This window comes from Brachycentrus maculatus, unplaced genomic scaffold (assembly GCF_059751285.1).
Source record: "Brachycentrus maculatus isolate JH-2025_06_01 unplaced genomic scaffold, ASM5975128v1 h1tg000259l, whole genome shotgun sequence".
Classification (NCBI taxonomy): domain Eukaryota; kingdom Metazoa; phylum Arthropoda; class Insecta; order Trichoptera; family Brachycentridae; genus Brachycentrus; species Brachycentrus maculatus.
Genome location: NW_028281010.1, coordinates 133,447 through 154,484, shown reverse-complemented (window position 1 = coordinate 154,484; position 21,038 = coordinate 133,447). Strand labels below are relative to the sequence as shown.

The following is a 21,038-nucleotide window of genomic DNA, read 5'->3' as shown; positions in this document are numbered from 1 at the left end:
GAGATAATCCAGATTTTGTGAACAAGTATTTGGACACACTCAAAATGTTGTAAATAAATTATCTGGTCAAATTATAAGCTTAAATAATAAAAATGAAAATGTTATTTTCTGGCGTTTCTCATGTGTGTGATTATAATCCAGGATTCGGACCTCACATACTAATATAAGATTTTCTGCTTGATAAAAAACTTCTTTACATCTCACCAATAGATGTCTCTAGTGATGTTCTAGTGATTCAAGAACAATGTTTCGAAAATTTCATATATACATATATATAGAACTTCCAAGAATTTGAGTAGTGTGGTTGTCGATAATGGGTAGAATTGGTGAATGTTACATGTGTGTAAAGCGATCACTTATATCAGCCTTTGACGGTCGTCAGCCCCGTAAATGCCCAGACTTTTATATTCTTCTTCATCTTTAAAGTATTTGAACACACAAAATGACGAATTTTACTGTATTTCGATAAGTTTAAAAAATGTCCGATGCTGTTTCGATACCCAATAAACATCACATTAAAAATTCCTTCCCGTCATAAGAATAAATTATCTTAGCCAGTCTGTTCAACCAATTTTATTTATTTAAAATAATCCTATACCGGTTTTTCGCAGTGATTCTCAAACTGCCTTCAGTCTTGTCTCGGAGGGGCCGACAATACATAAAGCGAGTGTTATTCAATATTCTATCAACGCGAGTGTCTTTGCCTAGAATTTTCACTCATGAATTACATGAAATTATAGTAAATTTAAACATAAAGAGTAAATCCACTCACGAGTAGGCATAGGCTATGAAACTTATAAAGTTGAAGCCTGAGTAGGGACATGATAAACGGTGTTGCATAAGCCGTAGCTAGATTTCAGAGTCATTTGGACGTTAGGTAATTCAAAAACAAACAAAAAATTATCATTAGCATATGTCGCTCACTCCTTTCAAGAACGTCATGAATAAAAAATCGTCAATTTTCAGTTGTGCGTGTTTTCGGAATGCCCAGAAAATGTACTATATCCCAGCAAAAGCGGCATATTTTTAACTTAATATTTACCCGCTACAGGGCAGAAAGTGTTGTTTTTGCATTTTGAAGAAAAGGTATTGTTCAATAATTTCTTTAAATACACTTAATAGTTTTCAAATGGAGAAAAAACCTTCAGGTTTTACCTAAAAAGATATGTTGCACAGTAAAAATTTCAGTAAGTGGCTTGATATTTATTTTTAATACATTGTATTATATTTTCAAACTTTAAAAAGGTTCTCCTGAAAAATCGAGTATTTTGATTTATGACGTTCTTGAAAGGAGTGAGCGATATGTCGCTCACTCCTTTCAAGAACGTCATAAATAATAAATCGTCAATTTTCTTTTTTTTTATAATTTGATTTACATCTCACCAATAGATGTCTCTAGTGAAGTTCTAGTGATTCATGAACAAGGTTTCTAAATTGGTTCATATATATAGAACTTCCAAGAATTTGAGTATTGTGGTTGTCAATAATGGGTAGAATTGGTGAATGTTACATGTGTGTAAAGTGATCACTTAAACCAGCCTATGACGGTCGTAAGTCCCGTAAATGCCCAGACTTCCATATTCTTCTTCATCTTTGATGAGATATCAAAAAAAATAATACGTCAATTTTCAGCTGTGCATGATTTCGGAATGCCCAGAAAATGTACTATATCCCAGCAAAAGCGGCATATTTTTAACTTAATATTTACCCGCTACAGGGCAGAATGTGTTGTTTTTGCATTTTGAAGAAAAGTTATTGTTTAATTATTTTTTTTAAATATACTTAATATTTTACAAATGGAGAAAAAACCTTCAGGTTTTACCTAAAAAAATCTGTTGCACAGTAAGAAGTTCAATAAGTGACTTGATATTTATTTTTAATACATTTTACTATATTTTTAAACTTTAAAAACGATCTCCTGAAAAATCAAGTTTTTTGATATATGACGTTGTTGAAAGGAGTGAGCGATGTGTCCTCTTCGCATTAAAAGTGTACAATTTCCAAAAATATTCAAAATTGAATTAATATGCGGAGACGTTTAAAATCTATCAGCGAAAGCTAAACTGGCAATACACAACGGAGTCCTGATTCCAACGCTTATGTATGGAAGCGAAGCATGGAGTTGGTAAAAGAAGGATGAAAGCAGACTGAATGCATTCGAAATGCGATCCTTCAGACGAATGTGTGGCAAAACGATGTTTGATAGACGTTCGAATGATGAAATAAGGAAAGAGCTGAGATAAGCATTATCGATCAAATTAAGAAAGGTGTGTTGAGATGGTTTGGGCATGTGGAACGTACGAGTGAGGAAAGAACGGTTAAACAAATTTATGACGCGAATGTAGTTGGAAAAAGAAGCAGAGGAAGACCGAGAAAAACTTGGCACAATCAGGTATGTCAAATACTTGAAAGTGGCCGGGTCACGAGTCGTAATAATCGTCGCGTATGTATGAGGAGATGCGTGAATATGGAAGAGGTGAAGACAGAGTGGTGTGGCGTTCGATTCTCTCTGCCTACCCCTGCGGGGTAGCGGCGTGATGGTTTGTTAGTGTACGTTTGGTATCACCGTATGCTTCTCTTAAATATTGACAAACGAGCGTAGTTCAACAAACGCTCGCTTTGTTGCAAAGTTTCAGTCCATAATATAATAAATTAAATATTCATGTTTACAAAAAATAAATGTTGAAAATATGGTTATTTTTAAAAGTATTACACGTTAAACCTTTATACGCTCTCTTGTAAAATTTTACCGATTTTGCCATCGTTCAAAAAAACCGCTAATATTTTTTACTTTTTCATATTAGTTTACTACTTTTCCCAACAGATGGTGGTTTTCATCCGTGTGTTCGACTAAAAGTCACTTTTATGTAAATTTCGGATGTAGAAAAGGACAACAAATAAAACTTCTTATCTCAAGTGAGATTATTCGTGATTTTTTTAGTAGTAGCTTGCAATCTATTAAGATAAAAAGAGACACAAGTCGTTTTGTATTGCGCCATCTCCCACCTCAGTCAATACAGTTTGTCGAAAATAAAATATATCGCTTGCGACCTATGGATATTAAAAAGAGATAAGAACAACGTGTATTGCTTTATCTCTTTCTACAAATGAAAATAGTCGAAATCAGAATTTAGTAAATCTTGCCATCTATGTAATGAAAAAGGGAGACGGAGAGCGTTTTACTTGTAATTGAATGTAACAGCTTGCAAGTTTAGTTATGTTAAAAAGAGAAAGAGCATTCTTTGTATCGCGTACTCTTTGTATGACGAAAAATCGCCGAGATTCAAGTGAGCTTGCGACCTATATAGTGCGATAGGTGCCGCCAGGTGGCGCTGGTGTACGAAAATATTAGGCGCGCGCATGTCAAATGACGACTTGTCATTTTATTTTTATTATTACACCGAAAGAGAAAAGTGTGAAATCCGCTCGCGATATCCCGATTATTACCAATTTATAATTAGAAATACATCATCGCCGCCGCGCCCGATCGCCGACCGCCGCGCGCTCGCGAGTGGTTCCCGCGCGATTCCCGCGGGTCGGATCGCACGGCCCAGTCATGGCCCTCTCGGTTTATCGTCTCCCTTCCGAGTGCTCCGAGTGATTGGTTTTTCCCGAGGAAAATGAAGGATTACGGCGAGCGCACACCCCGTCGAGTTACTCGTCAGTCCGTCAGCGAAAAGGACTCCGCAATATTGCGTAAGTCGAATTTATTTTTACCTTTTTATTTATGTTTTACGCGATGACAGCTTGCTTAGACGGCCTACCTATATAATATAAAAGCGTTATACACGTTTCTCTGACGTAGAAAATAGATGTACATATACAAATTGGCATCGAATCGCTATTCTTAATGACATTTTTTATCTTTCTGGCGAAACGGCAATCTTTTCGCGAGTAGTTTTTCCAATTTCCACGTCTTTGCCGTGCTGAAATTTCGTTTTTATTATGTACCTCCGTCAAATCTGAGGCATGCGAACAAACATCATTCTCATTTCTCGTTTGTGTTCGCTGAAACGCTTTCATGAATTCATCTTCGCTCAAGTCTCGTTAAAAATTCGCAATTTTTTTTAATAATGGGATTTTTTCTCAATTTGACGTTAAATTCAGTGTTGCCAGAATCGGAACGTAATCGATACTTTTTTAATACAAATTAATTTCGCACGTCAAAAAATGTCTGAGATTTACAATTTTTGCATTATTGCAATAGACTAATATTTAAATATATCAAAATTTCAGGAGATCGTTTTTAAAGTTTAAAAATATAATAAAATGTATTAAAAATAAATATGAAGCCACTTATTGATCTTTTTACTGTGCAACAGATCTTTTTAGGTAAAACATGAATGTTTTTTCTCCATTTGAAAAATATTCAGTATATGTAAAAAAATAATTAAACGATACATTTTCTTCAAAATGCAAAAACAACACTTTCTGCCCTGTAGCGGGTAAATATTAAGTTTAAAATATGCCGCTTTTGCTGGGATATAGTACTTTTTCTGGGCATACCGAAAACATGCACAACTGAAAATTGACGATTTTTGATATATGACGTTGTTGAAAGGATTGAGCGAAATGTGAGAATAGTGTTAGGATATACTTGTTCGACTGTCAAAGTTGTAATTTGTTGAATACTTCCTGTGTGGGGGTTTGTATTACAGTGGAACCTCTTATAACGAATAATTCGTATAACGAGCAAAAAAATATGTGAAAAAGTTGCTCAACATTTTGAGTGTGTCCAAATACTTGTTCACAATTATAGGAGTATTGTTTATATTATTTTTTGAGATCTCATCAAACATGAAGAAGAATATGGAAGTCTGGGAATTTACGGGGCTGAGAACCGTCATAGGTTGGTTTAAGTGATCACTTTACACACGTGTAACATTCACCAAATCTATAATTCAATCTCACCAATAGATGTCTCTAGTGAAGTTCTAGTGATTCAAAAACAATGTTTCAAAATTGGTTTATATATTATATATATAGAACTTCCAAGAATTTGAGTAGTGTGATTGTCAATAATGGTTAGAATTGGTGAATGCTACACGTGTGTAAAGTGATCACTTAAACCAGCCTATGATGGTCGTCAGCCCCGTGAACGCCCAGACTCCCATATTCTTCTTCATCTTTGATGAGAAGTCACAGCAGTGAAGGAGAACTTCTTAATTTATTTTATTTTATTTGGAAATTTAACCGAACAGTTTGATAAATACATTTCCAGTAATGAGTAACAAAAAAACAGGTAAGTATAGTAAAAAAACAGGTAAGTATAGTAAAGTTATAGTAAAAATTTTAGAGATTTTAAAACAAAGTTACATTTTAATTGTAAAATCGAAAATCACAAAGTTGGGGCTTCAAATATAAATTAAAGTGATTTATTGTTAACCCGTAAGCTGCGGATCGCATCTATTGTCGTTTTTTTTTATAGAAGTACCGTTGACTGCGGATCGCATGCATAGTCGTTTTTTAACTTAACGTACAACACCTATGGATAATTTTTTGCACTTAAATTTGGTTCGAGGCATGGATAAATTAGTTCTCTTTGATTTACTGTCATAAAATATCAAAATTATTTTAATTTAGTGTCAACTTTATCGTGAATACTTCCGGTCGGCTCGTGCTCCGCAGATACGACAGCCGCGTCTTCTATACAGCCGCCATACTTTAGGCCGCGAGTCCGTAAATGTTAATATTTTTGAGTAAATACACCATAAAAACATAATAAGTAAAGTGCATTGTGTACTGTGAACATCTATGATGGATATCCGAAAGTTTCACTACAAAAATAGGCAAAAATATGCTTTATTGTCAAAAATATTGTAATGTAAAATAATCCAGCACGGGACGGAAAGTTTGACACTCGAAATCGAGCAGCTTAGAGGTTAAATGTCTCTTACATTCATTCCTAATACACCAAACGTAAGTGCCATGTAACCAGTTACTATTTTTCATAAATATTTTTTTTAATTTTCACGTTTTTAATTGCGTAGTCCGCCTGACGATTGTTTAGTTACTATGTATCTACAATGTACAAATATAGTTTAGTTATTTAGGGGTAAGCAAACAAATTTGATGAAAAATTGGCACGATCAAGTACCTATTATAGAAAAAAATCCTAACTAACTAGTTAGGAAAATTTTCTAACTAACTAACCATCACGCCGCTTCCCCGCAGGGGTAGGCAGAGAGAATAGAGCGCCACACCACTCTGTCCTTGCAAACATTCTTCGCCTCTTCCACGTTCATGCATCTCCTCATACATACCCGCCGATTGTTACGACTCCCAACCTGACCACTTTCAAGTATTTGGCATACCTGATCGTGCCATGTTTTTCTCGGTCTTCCTCTGCTTCTTTTCCCAATAACGTGCGCCTCGTAAATTTGTTTTACCGTTCTTTCCTCACTCATACGTTCCACATGTCCAAACCATCTCAAAACACCTTTCTTAATTTATCGATAATGCTTATCTCAGCTTTGCATTCCTTCCTTATTTCACTATTCGCACATCTATCGTACATCGTTTTGTCGCACATTCTTCTGAGAGATCGCTTTTCCTTGTTACCCCAAAAAAAATTACCCTATTTAGGGTAATTTACCCCGACCGTTGTTGTACACAGTCGGTAATCTAGTTCCGATTATGATTCGAGAACGGCCCATATTCGATAACGTGACGCACGTCCAAGGTCAGCAGTCGGCTGGGGGAGTTCCGAGAAGTCGCTCGACCTTTCAAGCAGCCGGCTGCAGACTATATGTACCCGCACAAGTAAATATTAACCTGTAAGTTTGTTTCGATTTCAAATTTTACCTAAATTACACTGGCCAACAATTTAAAACTTTTATTTAGTAACTGGCTTGAAAATACCTGATCTTTATGCACTTTGCAAAGCTGAATTCAAATACGAAAGCAAAAAAATTAGCACGTCAGATTTTTTAGTTTTAATTCTGATAATGACTAATAATAATAATAATAATAAAGCCCTTATCCGCACCCCAATGGATGCATAGGGCACTGTGTCATATTAACGCAGTGTTATCTTGATCAGTGTTATCGGCGGGTATGTATGAGGAGATGCATGAACGTGGAAGAGGCGAAGAATGTTTGCAAGGACAGAGTGGTGTGGCGCTCTATTCTCTCTGCCTACCCCTGCGGGGAAGCGGCGTGATGGTTAGTTAGTTAGTTAGTTAGCTTGATCGTTTACACATGAAGGAAAGGTGATGAGCCCTCCGCTTTAGGTACCAGTCCATGGTATTGAATAAATATTACAGTGAAAAAATCACTAATATTTATTTTACCCCCCTTGGGAATCGAACCCGGGACCTCCAGAACGGTAGCCGAGCGTGCTGACCATTACACTACGGAGGCGGATAGTGACTAAAGTCTATCTTATTATTTATGTATAAATATATATGAACATACAATGCTATCATATTATTTTTTGACATCTCATCAAAGATGAAGAAGAATATGGAAGTCTGGGCATTTACGGGGCTGACGACCGACTGGTTTAAGTGATCATTTTACACACGTGTAACATTCACCAATTCTACCCATTATAATAGAATAATATTCGCATACAAATGAAAGATACTCTGCTCAATGAAAAGCTTATTTCATCTCACCAATAGATGTCTAGTGAAATACTAGTGATTCAAGCACTACGTTTCGAAATTTGAACCACATACATACTCTGGGCATTTACGGGGCTGACGACCGTCAAAGGCTGGTTTAAGTGATCACTTTACACACGTGTAACATTCACCAATTCTACCCATTATTGACAACCACGCTACTCAAATTCTTGGAAGTTCTATAAATATTATATGAACCAATTTTCGAAACATTATTCTTGAATCACTAGACATTCACTACAGACATCTATTGGTGAGATGAACAAGTATTTGGACACATTAAAAATGTTGCATATAATGCTAAAAAAAAATTATAAAAAAATGTCCGCCTCCGTAGTGTAATAATGGTCAGCACGCTCGGCTACCGTTCTGGAGGTCCCGGGTTCGATTCCCAGGGGGGGTCAAATAAATATTAGTGATTTTTTCACTGTAATATTTATTCAATATTACCCTGGACTGGTGCCTGAAGCGGAGGGCTGATCACCTTTCCGTCATGTGTAAACGATCAAGATAACACTGCGTTTATATGACGCAGTGCCCTATGCACCATTGGGGTGCGGATAAGGGCTTTATTATTGATGCTATCGTTTGCAATATCAATTAGTTAATGTATTTCCGCTGTTACTCCATAATTATCAACAGTTTTTGTTGAATCTTTTAAATCTCTTTTATAAATATTAATCTAAGAAAGAAAAACATAATAATAATTTCAATAAAAATAAATTTTGGATGGAAAGATTGATAAAGACATAGAAAGGAGAGTGAATGGTGCACTAAAATCAGTTTTAGCAAATAAAAATCTATCAGCGGAAGCTAAACTGGCAGTACACAATGGAGTTCTGGTTCAAACCCTTATGTATGGAAGCGAAGCATGGAGTTGGCAAAAGAAGGATGAAAGCAGACTGAATGCAGTCGAAATGCGATCCCTCAGACGAATGTGTGGCAAAACGATGTTTGATAGATGTTCGAATGATGAAATAAGGAAAGAATGTAAGGCTGAGATAAGCATTATCGATAAAATTAAGAAAGGTGTGTTGAGATGGTTTGGACATGTGGAGCGTATGAGTGAAGAAAGAACGGTTAAACAAATTTATGGAGCGAATGTAGTTGGAAAAAGAAGCAGAGGACGACCGAGGAAAACTTGGCACAATCAGGTATGTCTTGAAAGCGGCCGGGTCAGGAGTCGTAATAAACGCCGGGTATGTATGAGGAGATGCATGAATGTAGAAGAGGCAAAGAATGTTTGCAAAGACAGAGTGGTGTGGCGTTCGATTCTATCTGCCTACCCCTGCGGGGAAGCGGCGTGATGGTTAGTTAGTTAGTTTTAATAAATTTTATTACCAACAAACATAACTTACAAGTGTAAGTCCCTCTCCAAGCACAAGAGCCCAGTCTCTTTATTGGAGAGAACTGCGTTTTTAATTTTAAGATTGTCAGGAGAAATGTTTTGAAAATGAAATAAAATTATACGAAAAAAACGTTTGTAACCATATTAAATTAAATTAAATACATAAAAAAAAATCCACCTTCAAGAAGTACCTTTGTGTAGGCAGTGAAAGGGATTAGTATTTAGTGTATGAATGTGGAAGAGGCGATTTATTTATATATTTTTTTGTATTACTTAACGTCCAAGTGACTCTGAAAACTAACTACGGCTTATGCAACACCGCTTATCATGACCCTACTCAGGCTTCAACTCTTTAAGTTTCATAGCCTATGCCTACTCGCGAGTGGATTTACTCTTTATGTTTAAAGTTACCATAATTTCATGTAATTCATGAGTGAAAATTCTAGACCGAAACACTCGCGGGAAGAGGCGAAGAATGTTTGCAAAGTGGCGTTCTGTCTCTCTGCCTGCCCCTGCGGAGGCGGCCGGTCCGGGTATCGCCGCACTTCCTAAAGGTCATATTCGCGCGGCCCCATATCGCTCCGGCGTGTGACGTCACCGTACCTCGCACCGCCTCTCCGCACGCGACTGTGAGCCTTACGGACTCGCGTGCTCGGCGCTTTGATTCTGAATCACGGGTAGCGGATAGCCCGGAACGCGTGACGTGGACCGCGAGTGTTTTTGCCGAGAATTTTCGCTCATGAATTACATGAAATTATATATAATAATAAATACCCTTATCCGCACCCCAATGGTGCATAGGGCACTGCATTATATAAACACAGTGTTATTTTGATCGTTAACACACGAAGGAAAGGTGATCAGCCCTCCGCTTCAGGTACCAGTCCAGGGTAATATTGAATAAATATTGAAGTGAAAAAATCACTTATATTTATTTGACCCCCCCTGGGAATCGAACCCGGGACCTCCAGAACGGTAGCCGAGCGTGCTGACCATTACACTACGGAGGCGGACAAACAGGAATTACATGAAATTATAGTAACTTTAAACATAAAGAGTAAATCCACTCACGAGTAGGCATAGGCTATGAAACTTATAAAGTTGAAGCCTGAGTAGGGATGTAATAATCGATGTTATACATACTCAACCTTTATAGGTTGAGTATGTCAAAACATACTCAACCTATTAAGGATTGTATTAGACTCGTAAAGTGTTTATAACAGCCGATATAATTAATATTTTCATTCATCATTTTCTTTTGGAAAAAAAATCCTTCGAAAAAAACGTTATTTTCGTAAGTTGGCATTGAATGACGTCACAGAAACGATGGAGTTATTTAATGTTGGTGTCATTGTTAAATTATTAGCGGCTCTATGGTCCCCCCTCCCCTCATATTTGTATAACACAAATGATAGTGTAGTGGTAAACAAACAATCCACACTACTACTATTACAGCTCTAGACAATAAATCATATGACGTCATAAAACGTTCGACGACGGAAATTCGATGACGTATGCGAACGCACGTTTTTCGTTTTATTCAAATATGTAAAGTTTAAACCTTCATATCTCCCTTAGTTACCTACAGATTTCAATAAGAATGTTATCGATAGTCTTGGGATTTTTCATATTAATTTATTAGCCAATAATCCAACATCCCGACAAAGGGCTATTCTGAAAATGCCGTGTGATCAGCCAAGTCATTCGTGTGTATGTACCGCCAAAAACATTTCATGAATGAATGAATAAGTGGCGTGTTTTTTCGCACACCGTGTACCAGTTCCGATTGCAAATTAGTTTTTTGTTCTTTCCTTGAAATGTTGATAAGTTTGAAGGTTTTACAAATGTAATGGCATCCTTGCTCAGTGGGCTGAACTAACATTAGGTCCATAATTCAGAGCTTTAGGCCGTATATGCACCACCCTTCCCGCTGATGAAAGTGTACAGAGAAGGCGATCTCTTGGTGTGGAGATGAGGGCTGAAGGATGCTGCGTTATGTGGAGGAATGGAAGGTGTTCTCTCCCGAGAAGTGGATAGAATATCTTCTTCCTTTTGTAGATCCTAGGGATCTGTACCTCCACATCTCGCTCTTGGGGTGTCGACTCCCAGCTTTCTTTTCATCTTTTCGGAGACCTGCCTGGGGGTCTGCGTCCTTCAGGGATGCCTTGGAGGGCGATACGTGGAAGTCTGTCTTCTGACATTCTGTTTATATGTTCCTTCCAGTATCGCCTTCGTTGTCGTCCCCACCTCACGATATCCTCCGTCTTACACATGCTCCGGATGTCGGTATTTCTTACTCGGTCTCGCAATGCGTTTCCGGTTATGGATCGGAGAGTCTTCATCTCGGAGGTTCCAAGTCGAGATTTAGCTCTGGAAGTATCTGGTCTTGCCTCAATCCCATAAGTGGCTATTGGTCGAACACATCGCTCACTCCTTTCAAGAACGTCATAAATCAAAATATATGATTTTTCAGGAGAACGTTTTTAAAGTTTAAAAATATGATACAATTAATTAAAATTAAATATCAAGCCACTTATTGAATTTTTTTACTGTGCAACAGATCTTTTTAGGTAAAACCTGAAGGTTTTTTCTCCATTTGAAAAATAACTTGTTTATTTCAAAAAATTAATTAATCAATACCTTTTCTTCGAAATGCAGAAACAACACTTTCTGCCCTGTAGCGGGTAAATATTTAGTTAAAAATATGCCGCTTTTGCTGGGATACAGTACATTTTCTGGGCATTCCCAAGACACGCACAACTGAAAATTTACGATTTTTGATTTATGACGTTCTTGAAAGGAGTGAGCGACATGTTTTGTATATTTTCATTTTACTTTCTATTCTCGTGTGTTTGTTCCTACACGGATAGAACTGTACTGCCTCATGGATAGAACGTAATAAATAAAAATACTGCAGAACTCATTTATAAAACAATCATTATTCCACACATAGACTACTGCTCAACGATATTAATTTTAGCAAATGTAGGAAATTTAAATAAATTAGAAATTTTACAAAATATAGCGATGAGTCAAAAATAAATCATTCAAAAAAATGAGAGAAGAACTTAACTGGTTTTCTATAAAAAAGAGACTTAAATTTAATATGCCTAGAAGCCTAGATGCTTCTGTATCAGATCTGGGCATGCGGTGGGACAGCTTTCAATATATATTTATATAAAAAAAAAAAAATCCTTATCCGCACCCAAATGGTGCATAGGGCACTGCATCATAACGTAGTGTTATCTTGATCGTTAAAAAATTAAGGAAATGTGATCAGCCCTCCGCTTCAGGAACCAATCCAGGGTAATATTGAATAAATATTTGAGTGAAAAAATGAGCTTTCAATATAGACTCAAAAAATCTGTGTTTGACTTAAAATTGATACATAAATTATGGAGAATATTATAGAATAATGAGAGAGATTACAGGAAATTAAGTCGTAAATCGTGTTTTGATGTATATTGACAATACAGGATTACGGAGTTTTCAATCAAAAAGATACGTCGGATAGCGAAAGGGGCGGTGCGCGCCATTTTCCATCAAGTCCTCGCGTGTCCGGGAGACGTTTGCCTCTAAGTGGATGAACCATAAAGTGGATATATTGTACAAGCATGTAGCTAACGGTGAATCGCCGTTGACCCTATGGCCGCTTGTGCACTACACGGAATTTTACCGTCCGGCAGTCCGGTTTTGAAAAATTAAAGCGACTGCGACAGTTTAGCGTGATGGAATTTACGCGCAACGTGTTCACGCACCGATCCGAAGAAAGATGGACAAAATCACAAGCCAGTCGTTTTAAAACGCTAACTGACGTGCCGGACGGTAAAATTCCGTGTAATTTCACCGTCCGGCACGTCAGTTAGCATGATAAAACGGACGATTGGCTTGTGATTTTGGCCGTCTTTTTTCGGATCGGTGCGTGATTGCGCGTGAACTCGATCACTTTTTAACTGTCGTAGTCGCTTTGATTTTAAAAAAATGTACTGCCGGACGGTAAAATTCCGTGTAGTACACAAGCGATCTATCACGAAATGACTGAATCTTCTTTCCGGCATACTAGGGTGAATCGGAACCTTAGGGGTGAATCGAAACGTCGAGGGGGGTAAATCGAAACGTCGAGGGGGGTGAATCGAAACGTCGAGGGGGGTGAATCAAAACGTTGAGGGGGGTGAATCGAAACGTTGAGGGGGGTGAATCGAAACGGACACTTACCACCGTGAATTACTTTACGAGATTTAAGACTGATAAATTGTCGACGAATGTGTGGCAAAACGTTGTTATTGCGAATATTGTTCGTAAAGACGCAGTGGTGTGGCGTTCTATTATCTCTGCCTACCCGCGTGATGGTTAGCTAGTTAATTATTATAAGTCACATTATTTTTGACATCACAAAGATGAAGAGGAGGAAGTCTGGGCATTTACGGGGCTGACGACCGTCATAGGCTGGTTTAAGTGATCTCTTTACACACGTGTAATATTCACCAATTCTACACATCACACTACTTAAATTCTTACATTTTGAGTGTGTCCAAAGGTGTTGTTTAATAATTTTTTTAAATATACTAAATATTTTTCAAATGGAGAAAAAACCTTCAGGTTTTACCTAAAAAGATCTGTTGCACAGTAAAAAGTTCAATAAGTGGCTTGATATTTGTTTTTAATACAGTGTATTATATTTTATACATTGTATTATCAAGTTTTTTGATTTATGACGTTCTCGAAAGCAGTGAGCGATATTGCACATTTCGAACGAAGCCGGCTGCGTTCGCTAGCGCTTTTTTGACAGGCGGGCCGGCGTTGCGAGAGGGGTCACGTTGGGACAGTCCCCCCCCTCCCCAGGGCTCCAGATTAGGTCGAGAATCGATCGCGTGAAACACCCGGCGATGACGTCACGATGACCTTTGCCGGCGCTACTCCGCGTGACGTCATCAAGTCATCGGTTTCGGCACTTAAGCCTTTCCGGTCCCCTGATATCAAAAAAAAAAATCTAGCTAGACTGTTACATTCCAATTGGAAAAAAATGCTTTGTGTCTGCTCCACATACTGTTGTAATAGATACTATCGACAAAAATGTAAGCTTGGAATTCAAATAAATAATACTAATGATGAAAAAGGTACCGCCTCCGTAGTGTAATGGTCAGCACGCTCGGCTACCGTTCTGGAGGTCCCGGGTTCGATTCCCAGGGTGGGGTCAAATAAATATTAGTGATTTTTTCACTGTAATATTTATTCAATATTACCCTGGACTGGTACCTGAAGCGGAGGGCTGATCACCTTTCCTTCATGCGTAAACGATCAAGATAACTCTGCGTTTATATGACGCAGTGCCCTATGCACCATTGGGGTGCGGATAAGGGGTTTATTATTATTATTAATGATGAAAAACCATGTGGAATAACATCCGACATGGGACCTAAGAGGAAAAAATCCATGTCCAATGAGATTCGATATTGGACCAGTAAGGGTTAAACATGTCATAAACCAAGTTTGCCGTTTCGTGTTTTTTTTTGTTAATATATTTTTTTAATGTCATTAAAATGCTCCTTCTTCGTCTTCCGACCCTTGTCCGCACACCGAATGGTGCATAGGGCACTGCGTCGTATTGACGCGGTGCTGTCTCGATCTTTGTAATGTTGAATAAATGTTAGGGCGATTATATTATCACTGATAATTATTTAACTCAGCGGAGGGCTGATCACCTTTCCTTCATGTATAAACGATCAAGATAACACTGCGTTGCCCTATGCAGCATTTGGGTGCGGATAAGGGTTTTATATATTTCTATATAATTATTTAGAATCGAACTTGGGATCTCCAGCATGGCTCGATTCCAAAAGAGATTCAATAAACTAATTTTATATTCAAACCCTTATCCGCACCCCAATGGTGCATAGGGCACTACATCATCTATACGCAGTGTTATCTTGATTGTAAACACATGAAGGAAAGGTGATCAGCGCTCCGCTTCAGGTACCAGTCCAGGGTAATATAGAATAAATATTAGAGTGAAAACATCACTTATATTTACTTGACCCTCCCTGGGAATCGAACCCGGGACCTCCAGTACGGTAGCCGAGCGCACTGATCATTACACTACGGAGGCGGACAAATTATCTGCCTTTTTATATTACACACTTTAAACTACATAAAATGTTTGACGCATTTATATATTATACACTTTAAACTACATAAAATGTTTAACATATGCGAATTGTCGATCCGAAGACCAACATGCACTAGAAGTTGCAGCACAAACATGCATTAAGAACCGAGGTCTAACATGCACTTTATTTCCTTTGTTCGCAGGTTTCACATCTCGTCAATAGATGGTGCTGTCCTCGCACTGATATATCGACAAGGGAGTATATATATACACATTAAAAAATTCGACTGCGTCAACTATACGTCCTTCACCGTCCCATCATCAATATCAAAATTTGAGATTGCATTTACACCGCAACGATTGAACTTATCGGCAGTGACTGAAAACCCCCTCGGATGAGATGCGATGCGGTCTGACTGAGTCGCGGCGGCCGTCTCGGACGGAGCTGGTGAGATGAAGATCAGAGAGAGGCAGCGGAGGCTGGAGATGGACCACGGAAGAGAGAGGAACCTCGGACAAAGAGAATACTAGTCTTCTTAAACCAAACGCACTAAGGAATTTCCAAACTAATTATAATACAAATAGTACTTTAAAGAACTGAGCTTTAAAATTATCGGCCCTTTTACTCGTTGCCTTCGAAACTATACAATGTCTCCCGGAAAGTCAACATGATATAATTTTAGGACAATAATTTTTGTCGGTTTTGAGTAGCGGGATTTGGACACTTATCTATTCTAGTCGGATTTAGTCACTGGAGAGTCGGGGACGGGCGCAGGATGAGCTGCTGAGGCCTCCTGGTCCCCGATGGATCCCCACAAGGACTGGCGGGCGGCTAGCATGAGGAAAACCCACGGGAACGGCACTTCAGGCAAAGACAAGTGAGTCCAAACTCTCCTTGTCATTCTTTTTCAGCTTGGTCATTTTGGATCCCTGACTGGGTTCTAGTTTATTTTTATTTTATTTTATTATATTTAAACTTCGTGTCTAGTCCGCCTCCGTAGTGTAATGGTCAGCACGCTCGGCTACCGTTTTGGAGGTTCTGGGTTTGATTTCCAGGGGGGGGTGATTTTTTCACTCTTATATTTATTCAATATTCCCCCTGACTGATACCTGAAGCGGAGGGCTGATCACCTTTCCTTTGTGTGTTAACCGTCAAGATAACACTGCGTTTGTATGATGCAGTGCCCTATGCACCATTGGGGTTCGGATAAGGGTTTGAATGAATAAACTTCATGTACAGAAAATAAAAAATACATTGATGGGCTTATTGCCAAAAAGCAATATCTTCCGACCAACCAAAAACAGACTAGTGATATTGATGAAAACGTTTGATACCATATCGCTCACTCCTTTCAAGAACGTCATAAATCAAAAAACTTGATTTTTCAGGAGAACGTTTTTAAAATTTAAAAATATAATACAATGTTTTAAAAATAAAATCAAGCCACTTTTTGAACTTTTTACTGTGCATCAAATCTTTTTAGGTAAAACCTGAAGATTTTTTCTCCATTTGAAAAATATTTAGTATATTTAAAAAAATAATTAAACAATACCTTTTCTTCCAAATGCAAAAACAACACTTTCTGCCCTGTAGCGGGTAAATATTAAGTTAAAAATATGCCTCTTTTGCTGGGATATAGTAAGTTTTCTGGGCATTCCGAAAGCATGCACAACTGAAAATTGTGGATTTTTTATTTATGACGTTCTTGAAAGGAGTGAGCGATATGTTATTCATAGCTTCGACTATGATATAAAATTATAAAATGTAAACAAAAAAACTGACTCCCCAGATACAGTTTTGTCCGCAGAAACTCACTCAAATTCCTCCATTGTGTGAATCGATCATAAATGTAAAAGAAAAGAAATAACCTTTCCCATTGTTGTTCCAGTTGGAGTATCCCTGACAGTTCCGCCTTCTCGAGCCTCCGGCGACTGAGCGACAGCTCTCCAGCTCCGTTCAACAGAACCAGGGTAGGCCGTAGCAGCGTTACTCTAACTGTATACACATACAGTCAGAGTAACGGTCTAACTGTACACCTATACTGTAAGAGTAACGGTGTAACTACACCTATACAGTCAGAGTAACAGTCTAACTACACCTATACAGTCAGAGTAACGGTCTAACTGTACACCTATACAGTCAGAGTAACGGTCCAACTGTACAACTATCTAAAGGTCTTAAGTCTAAAGTATGCAATATTGGGACTTTTTTCCGCAGATACTAAATAAATGAAAAATGTCACCTTTGAAATTGTCCAGTGGCATTTGTTATAGATGTTTCTTTGTATCTTGAAATAGATCCATTATTTTGGGTACTCGTTATATAATGCATCACCCTCTGTCGGTGTGATCAATGACTGATCACCCTTTGTCGGTGTGATCAATGACTGATCACCCTTTGTCAGTGTGATCAACGATTGCGATGTAGTTAACGACTGATCACCCTTTGTCGGTGTGATCAACGACTGATCACCCTTTATCGGTGTGATCAACGACTGATTTCCCTTTGTCGGTGTGATCAACGACTGATCACCCTTTATCGGTGTGATCAACAACTGATCACCCTTTGTCGGTGTGATCAACAACTGATCACCCTTTGTCGGTGTGATCAATGACTGATCACCCTTTGTCGGTGTGATCAATGACTGATCACCCTTTGTCAGTGTGATCAACGACTGCGATGTAGTCAACAACTGATCACCCTTTGTCGGTATGATTACTGACCAATCACCCGTTGTCGGTGTAATCAACGACTAATCAACTCTGCAGGCGCAGAGACGGCAGTCGCAGGAAGCGTAACGTGATCTTGTCTCGGCAGAGCTTCAAGAGCAAGCAGCTGGTGCGCAGCCAGGCCATCCGGGAGAGCCAGTCGCCGCCGCGGATGAAGAAGGAGTCCGGCGCGGACACGGAGGGCCGCCCGGCGGAGGAGGCGGCCCCCCGGGCACCGCCCGGCCCCAAGGGCGCCGCCGGAAGGGGCGCGGAGGCGGCGGCCAACAACAACGACGGCGACCGCAGCAACATGAACGTGGAGGGCGACAAGGCCGGCGGCGAGCCGTGCGCGGCGGACTGCAAGTGCTACGAGTGCCTCGTGGCCGGCGGCGTCAGGTGCATCCGCCTGGACGTAGGGGACCCCCGCGGGCCCGGCGAGGGGCTCCCGGAGGCGCTCCCGGGGGGGCTCGCGGAAAGCGACGGGAAGCAGAGCCCCGCGTTGAAGGTGGAATTTCAGCAGGTGGAAATTCAGGTGAGACGAAAATTGTTGTTAGATTAAATTTTGCACTGACATTGTGGAATTGCATTTTATGTAATAAAATAACAACCACGAGGTCTGTTCATAAGATATCGCAAATTTTGTGTTTTTTCAAAAATTATTATTTATTCACACACTGCGCGCCAAATGCACGGTGGGCACTTTCTAAGCTGGCACAGACTGTGTCCCAAATGCACGGCGGGCACTGTCTAAGCTAGTTCTGAACTGCGGGTGTTTGTGAGTTCCAGGTGACGTCGGGAGCGCCGCGGGAGGAGGAGGAGGGGGGGGCCGGCTGCCCCTGCAAGCAGGAGCCGGGCGTGTGCTGCTGGGAGCGCTGCGCCGGCTGCGGGCGGCTGTCCCCCGAGCTGCGCAAGCAGCACTCGGGCGGCAGCGCCGACAGCGGCCAGCACTCGGCGCTCAGCCGCGACAGCAGCCTAGAGGCGCCCGCCGAGCTCGACCTGGAGCGCTTCGTGCGCGAGACGCTCAACAAGAGCCCGCGGGACCGCGCCGCGCTGCTGCAGCTGGAGCGCGAGATGCTCGCGCTGCTGCGGGACCCCGCGCGCCGCGAGCTGCGCTTCCCGCAGGTGTCGTCCTACGGCCGCCTGCTGGTGCACCGCTGCGCCGAGCTGTTCGGCCTGCGCCACGGCCTGGACCACGCCGCGCGCCAGGTCGTGTTCGTCAGCAAGCCGCCGGGCGGCGGGCGCGTGCCGGCCGTCTGCCCCTTCCGGCGCTGGTGCGCGCCCGACGCGCCCGCCGCGCCCGCCGCGCCCGCGCCCTCCATCCTCAAGCGGGACGCGCTCTCGCTGGACGAGGAGGCGGCCGGCGCCCCGCGGCCCGCGCGCCCCGCGCCGCGCTCCAAGAGCTTCGAGCAGCGCGAGGAGGAGTACTCGCGCGCGCGGCGGCGCATCTTCGACTCGGAGGGCGGCGGCGAGCGCGCGCGCCTGCTCAAGGTGCAGTCGCTGGAGGGCGCGCCCGCCGCGCGCGCGGCCGTGTGCAAGGCGCACTCCTTCGGAGGCGTGGGCGCGGAGGAAGAGGCGCGCCCGGCGCCCGCGCGCGCGCTCTCCCGCAAGGGGGAGGCGGCCAGCCAGAACTGGAGACTGTCGCCGGGTGAGCGCCTTCTTCCATTATTACTACACCCACCCCCACCCTGTGCGCGGTCACTTGCTTGTTCGACACTCACACCACAAAGTGACGTTCTCCTAGAGCGCGTTCCTATAGCGCGTTCCAAAGAATGGCATCTTATTTTTATTTTAGATTAGTTTAATGTCAACTGTCACTCTGAATCCCGTGTGCTTGAAGAGCAAGCGTCCAGTCGTCAGTGCGTACCTCCTGAAGGGCCCCTAGCTATGTGAAGTGTGCGTGCGTTGCAGGCAACTCCTCGGGCTACCACACGCTGAGCGCCCGCAGCGACTCCATGGTGCAGTCGGCCCCGCCCACCGGGGTCCTGTGGGCCATCACGGACATGGCCGCCGTGCCGCCCGGCGCGCTCATCATACATCCCCAGGTGAGCTGTATCTCCCGCTAATAATCTAATAACATGATTTATTTATTTAAAATTCATGTACAGAAAATAAATAAGTACATTGGCGGGCTTATCGCTAAAAAGCAATATCTTCCGACCAACCAAAAGAGACTAGTGATATTGGTCAAAACGTTTGATACCATATATAGCTGTTTGCAATCAGAGGGTAGATAGTACTTGACCATTTAAAAAACATAAATTATAAATTGATGATAATAAGGAAGGCAAAGGAAGAAGGGAGTTTAGGGAAGGAGGTAGAGGGAGGAGGTTTGATGGACAGTTAGGATACTAATGATAGTAATGTCTCAGACGTTCCTTAAAAGTGATTAGAGAAGGTGCATTTGTTTACGCGGAGAGGTAATTCATTCCACAGTCTGGCCGCTTGGACAGAGGAGGATTACTGAAGAATGATGTGTTGTGGCGAGGAATGAAAAGTGTCCTTTCTTGGGAAGAACCAAGTGATGATCTGAAAATTACATAAAGTTTTCAGACTAGACTCTTTACACGGTACACCAGTGTGCCGCGGCACACGCGGCAGTACACTGATCTAAGCTCCGCCCTAAAAGCGTTATTTGTTTTTCCAAAAAAAATTATGGTCGGACACTTTTTAAACTGACCTCGTATAAGTTATTAGGAGCTCCGAGTGAGTGAACGCTTTTAAGGAGAGACTATTCTAGAACAACGATCACCAGACCATGTGGGTGTTATGTGCGCTTGATTGCGGGATATTGTTGTTACTGTTGACACCAACGAGGGACCTGCTTGCAGAGTGGGCAGCCGCTCACCAACCTGGACGGCTCGCTGTACTACTACGACCCGGCCAACCCGCCCACCCCGGGAGGGCGCGAGGTGCGCGTGCTGTGCAACCCCGAGCGGCGCCGCTCCCGCCTGGAGAAGCAGCGCGCCACGCTGAGCCCCGGCTCCGAGGGCCCTGCGCCGCCCGGTGAGACACGCATCCGCGCATCATCCCATACGAACCCCCCCTCACAATACAAATATGTACTGCTATTTACCAAATATTTGAATACTTGGTAAATTGCAGTACATATGGCAGTATTTGAATGGATACATCGCTCACTCCTTTCAAGAACGTCATAAATCAAAAATCGTCAATTTTCAGTTGTGTATGTTTTCCCAGAGATGCCCAGAAAAGTACTATATCCCAGCAAAAGAGGCATATTTTTAAC

General features: G+C 41.3%; 1 protein-coding gene across 4 annotated transcripts in view; it reads left to right on the top strand.

Moving 5' to 3' along the window:
* The first annotated feature begins 3,322 nt into the window (after positions 1–3,322).
* Positions 3,323–21,038, top strand: part of LOC148305860 (uncharacterized) — a 38,529-nt gene continuing 20,813 nt past the window's right edge. For 3 of the 4 annotated variants that reach the window (XR_015838085.1, XM_088265924.1, XM_088265925.1), the window contains exons 1-7: positions 3,323–3,696; positions 15,286–15,960; positions 16,972–17,053; positions 17,901–18,323; positions 18,578–19,436; positions 19,700–19,833; positions 20,620–20,794. Coding sequence is in view for 2 of the 4 variants with exons in the window: in XM_088265924.1 (XP_088122050.1) it covers positions 15,887–15,960; positions 16,972–17,053; positions 17,901–18,323; positions 18,578–19,436; positions 19,700–19,833; positions 20,620–20,794 (1,747 nt within the window). In the remaining 2 variants the exon portion in view is untranslated. Of the gene's footprint in view, positions 3,697–15,285; positions 15,961–16,971; positions 17,054–17,851; positions 18,324–18,577; positions 19,437–19,699; positions 19,834–20,619; positions 20,795–21,038 lie in introns of those variants that run through there. The other variant, XR_015838086.1, reaches the window with a different exon arrangement.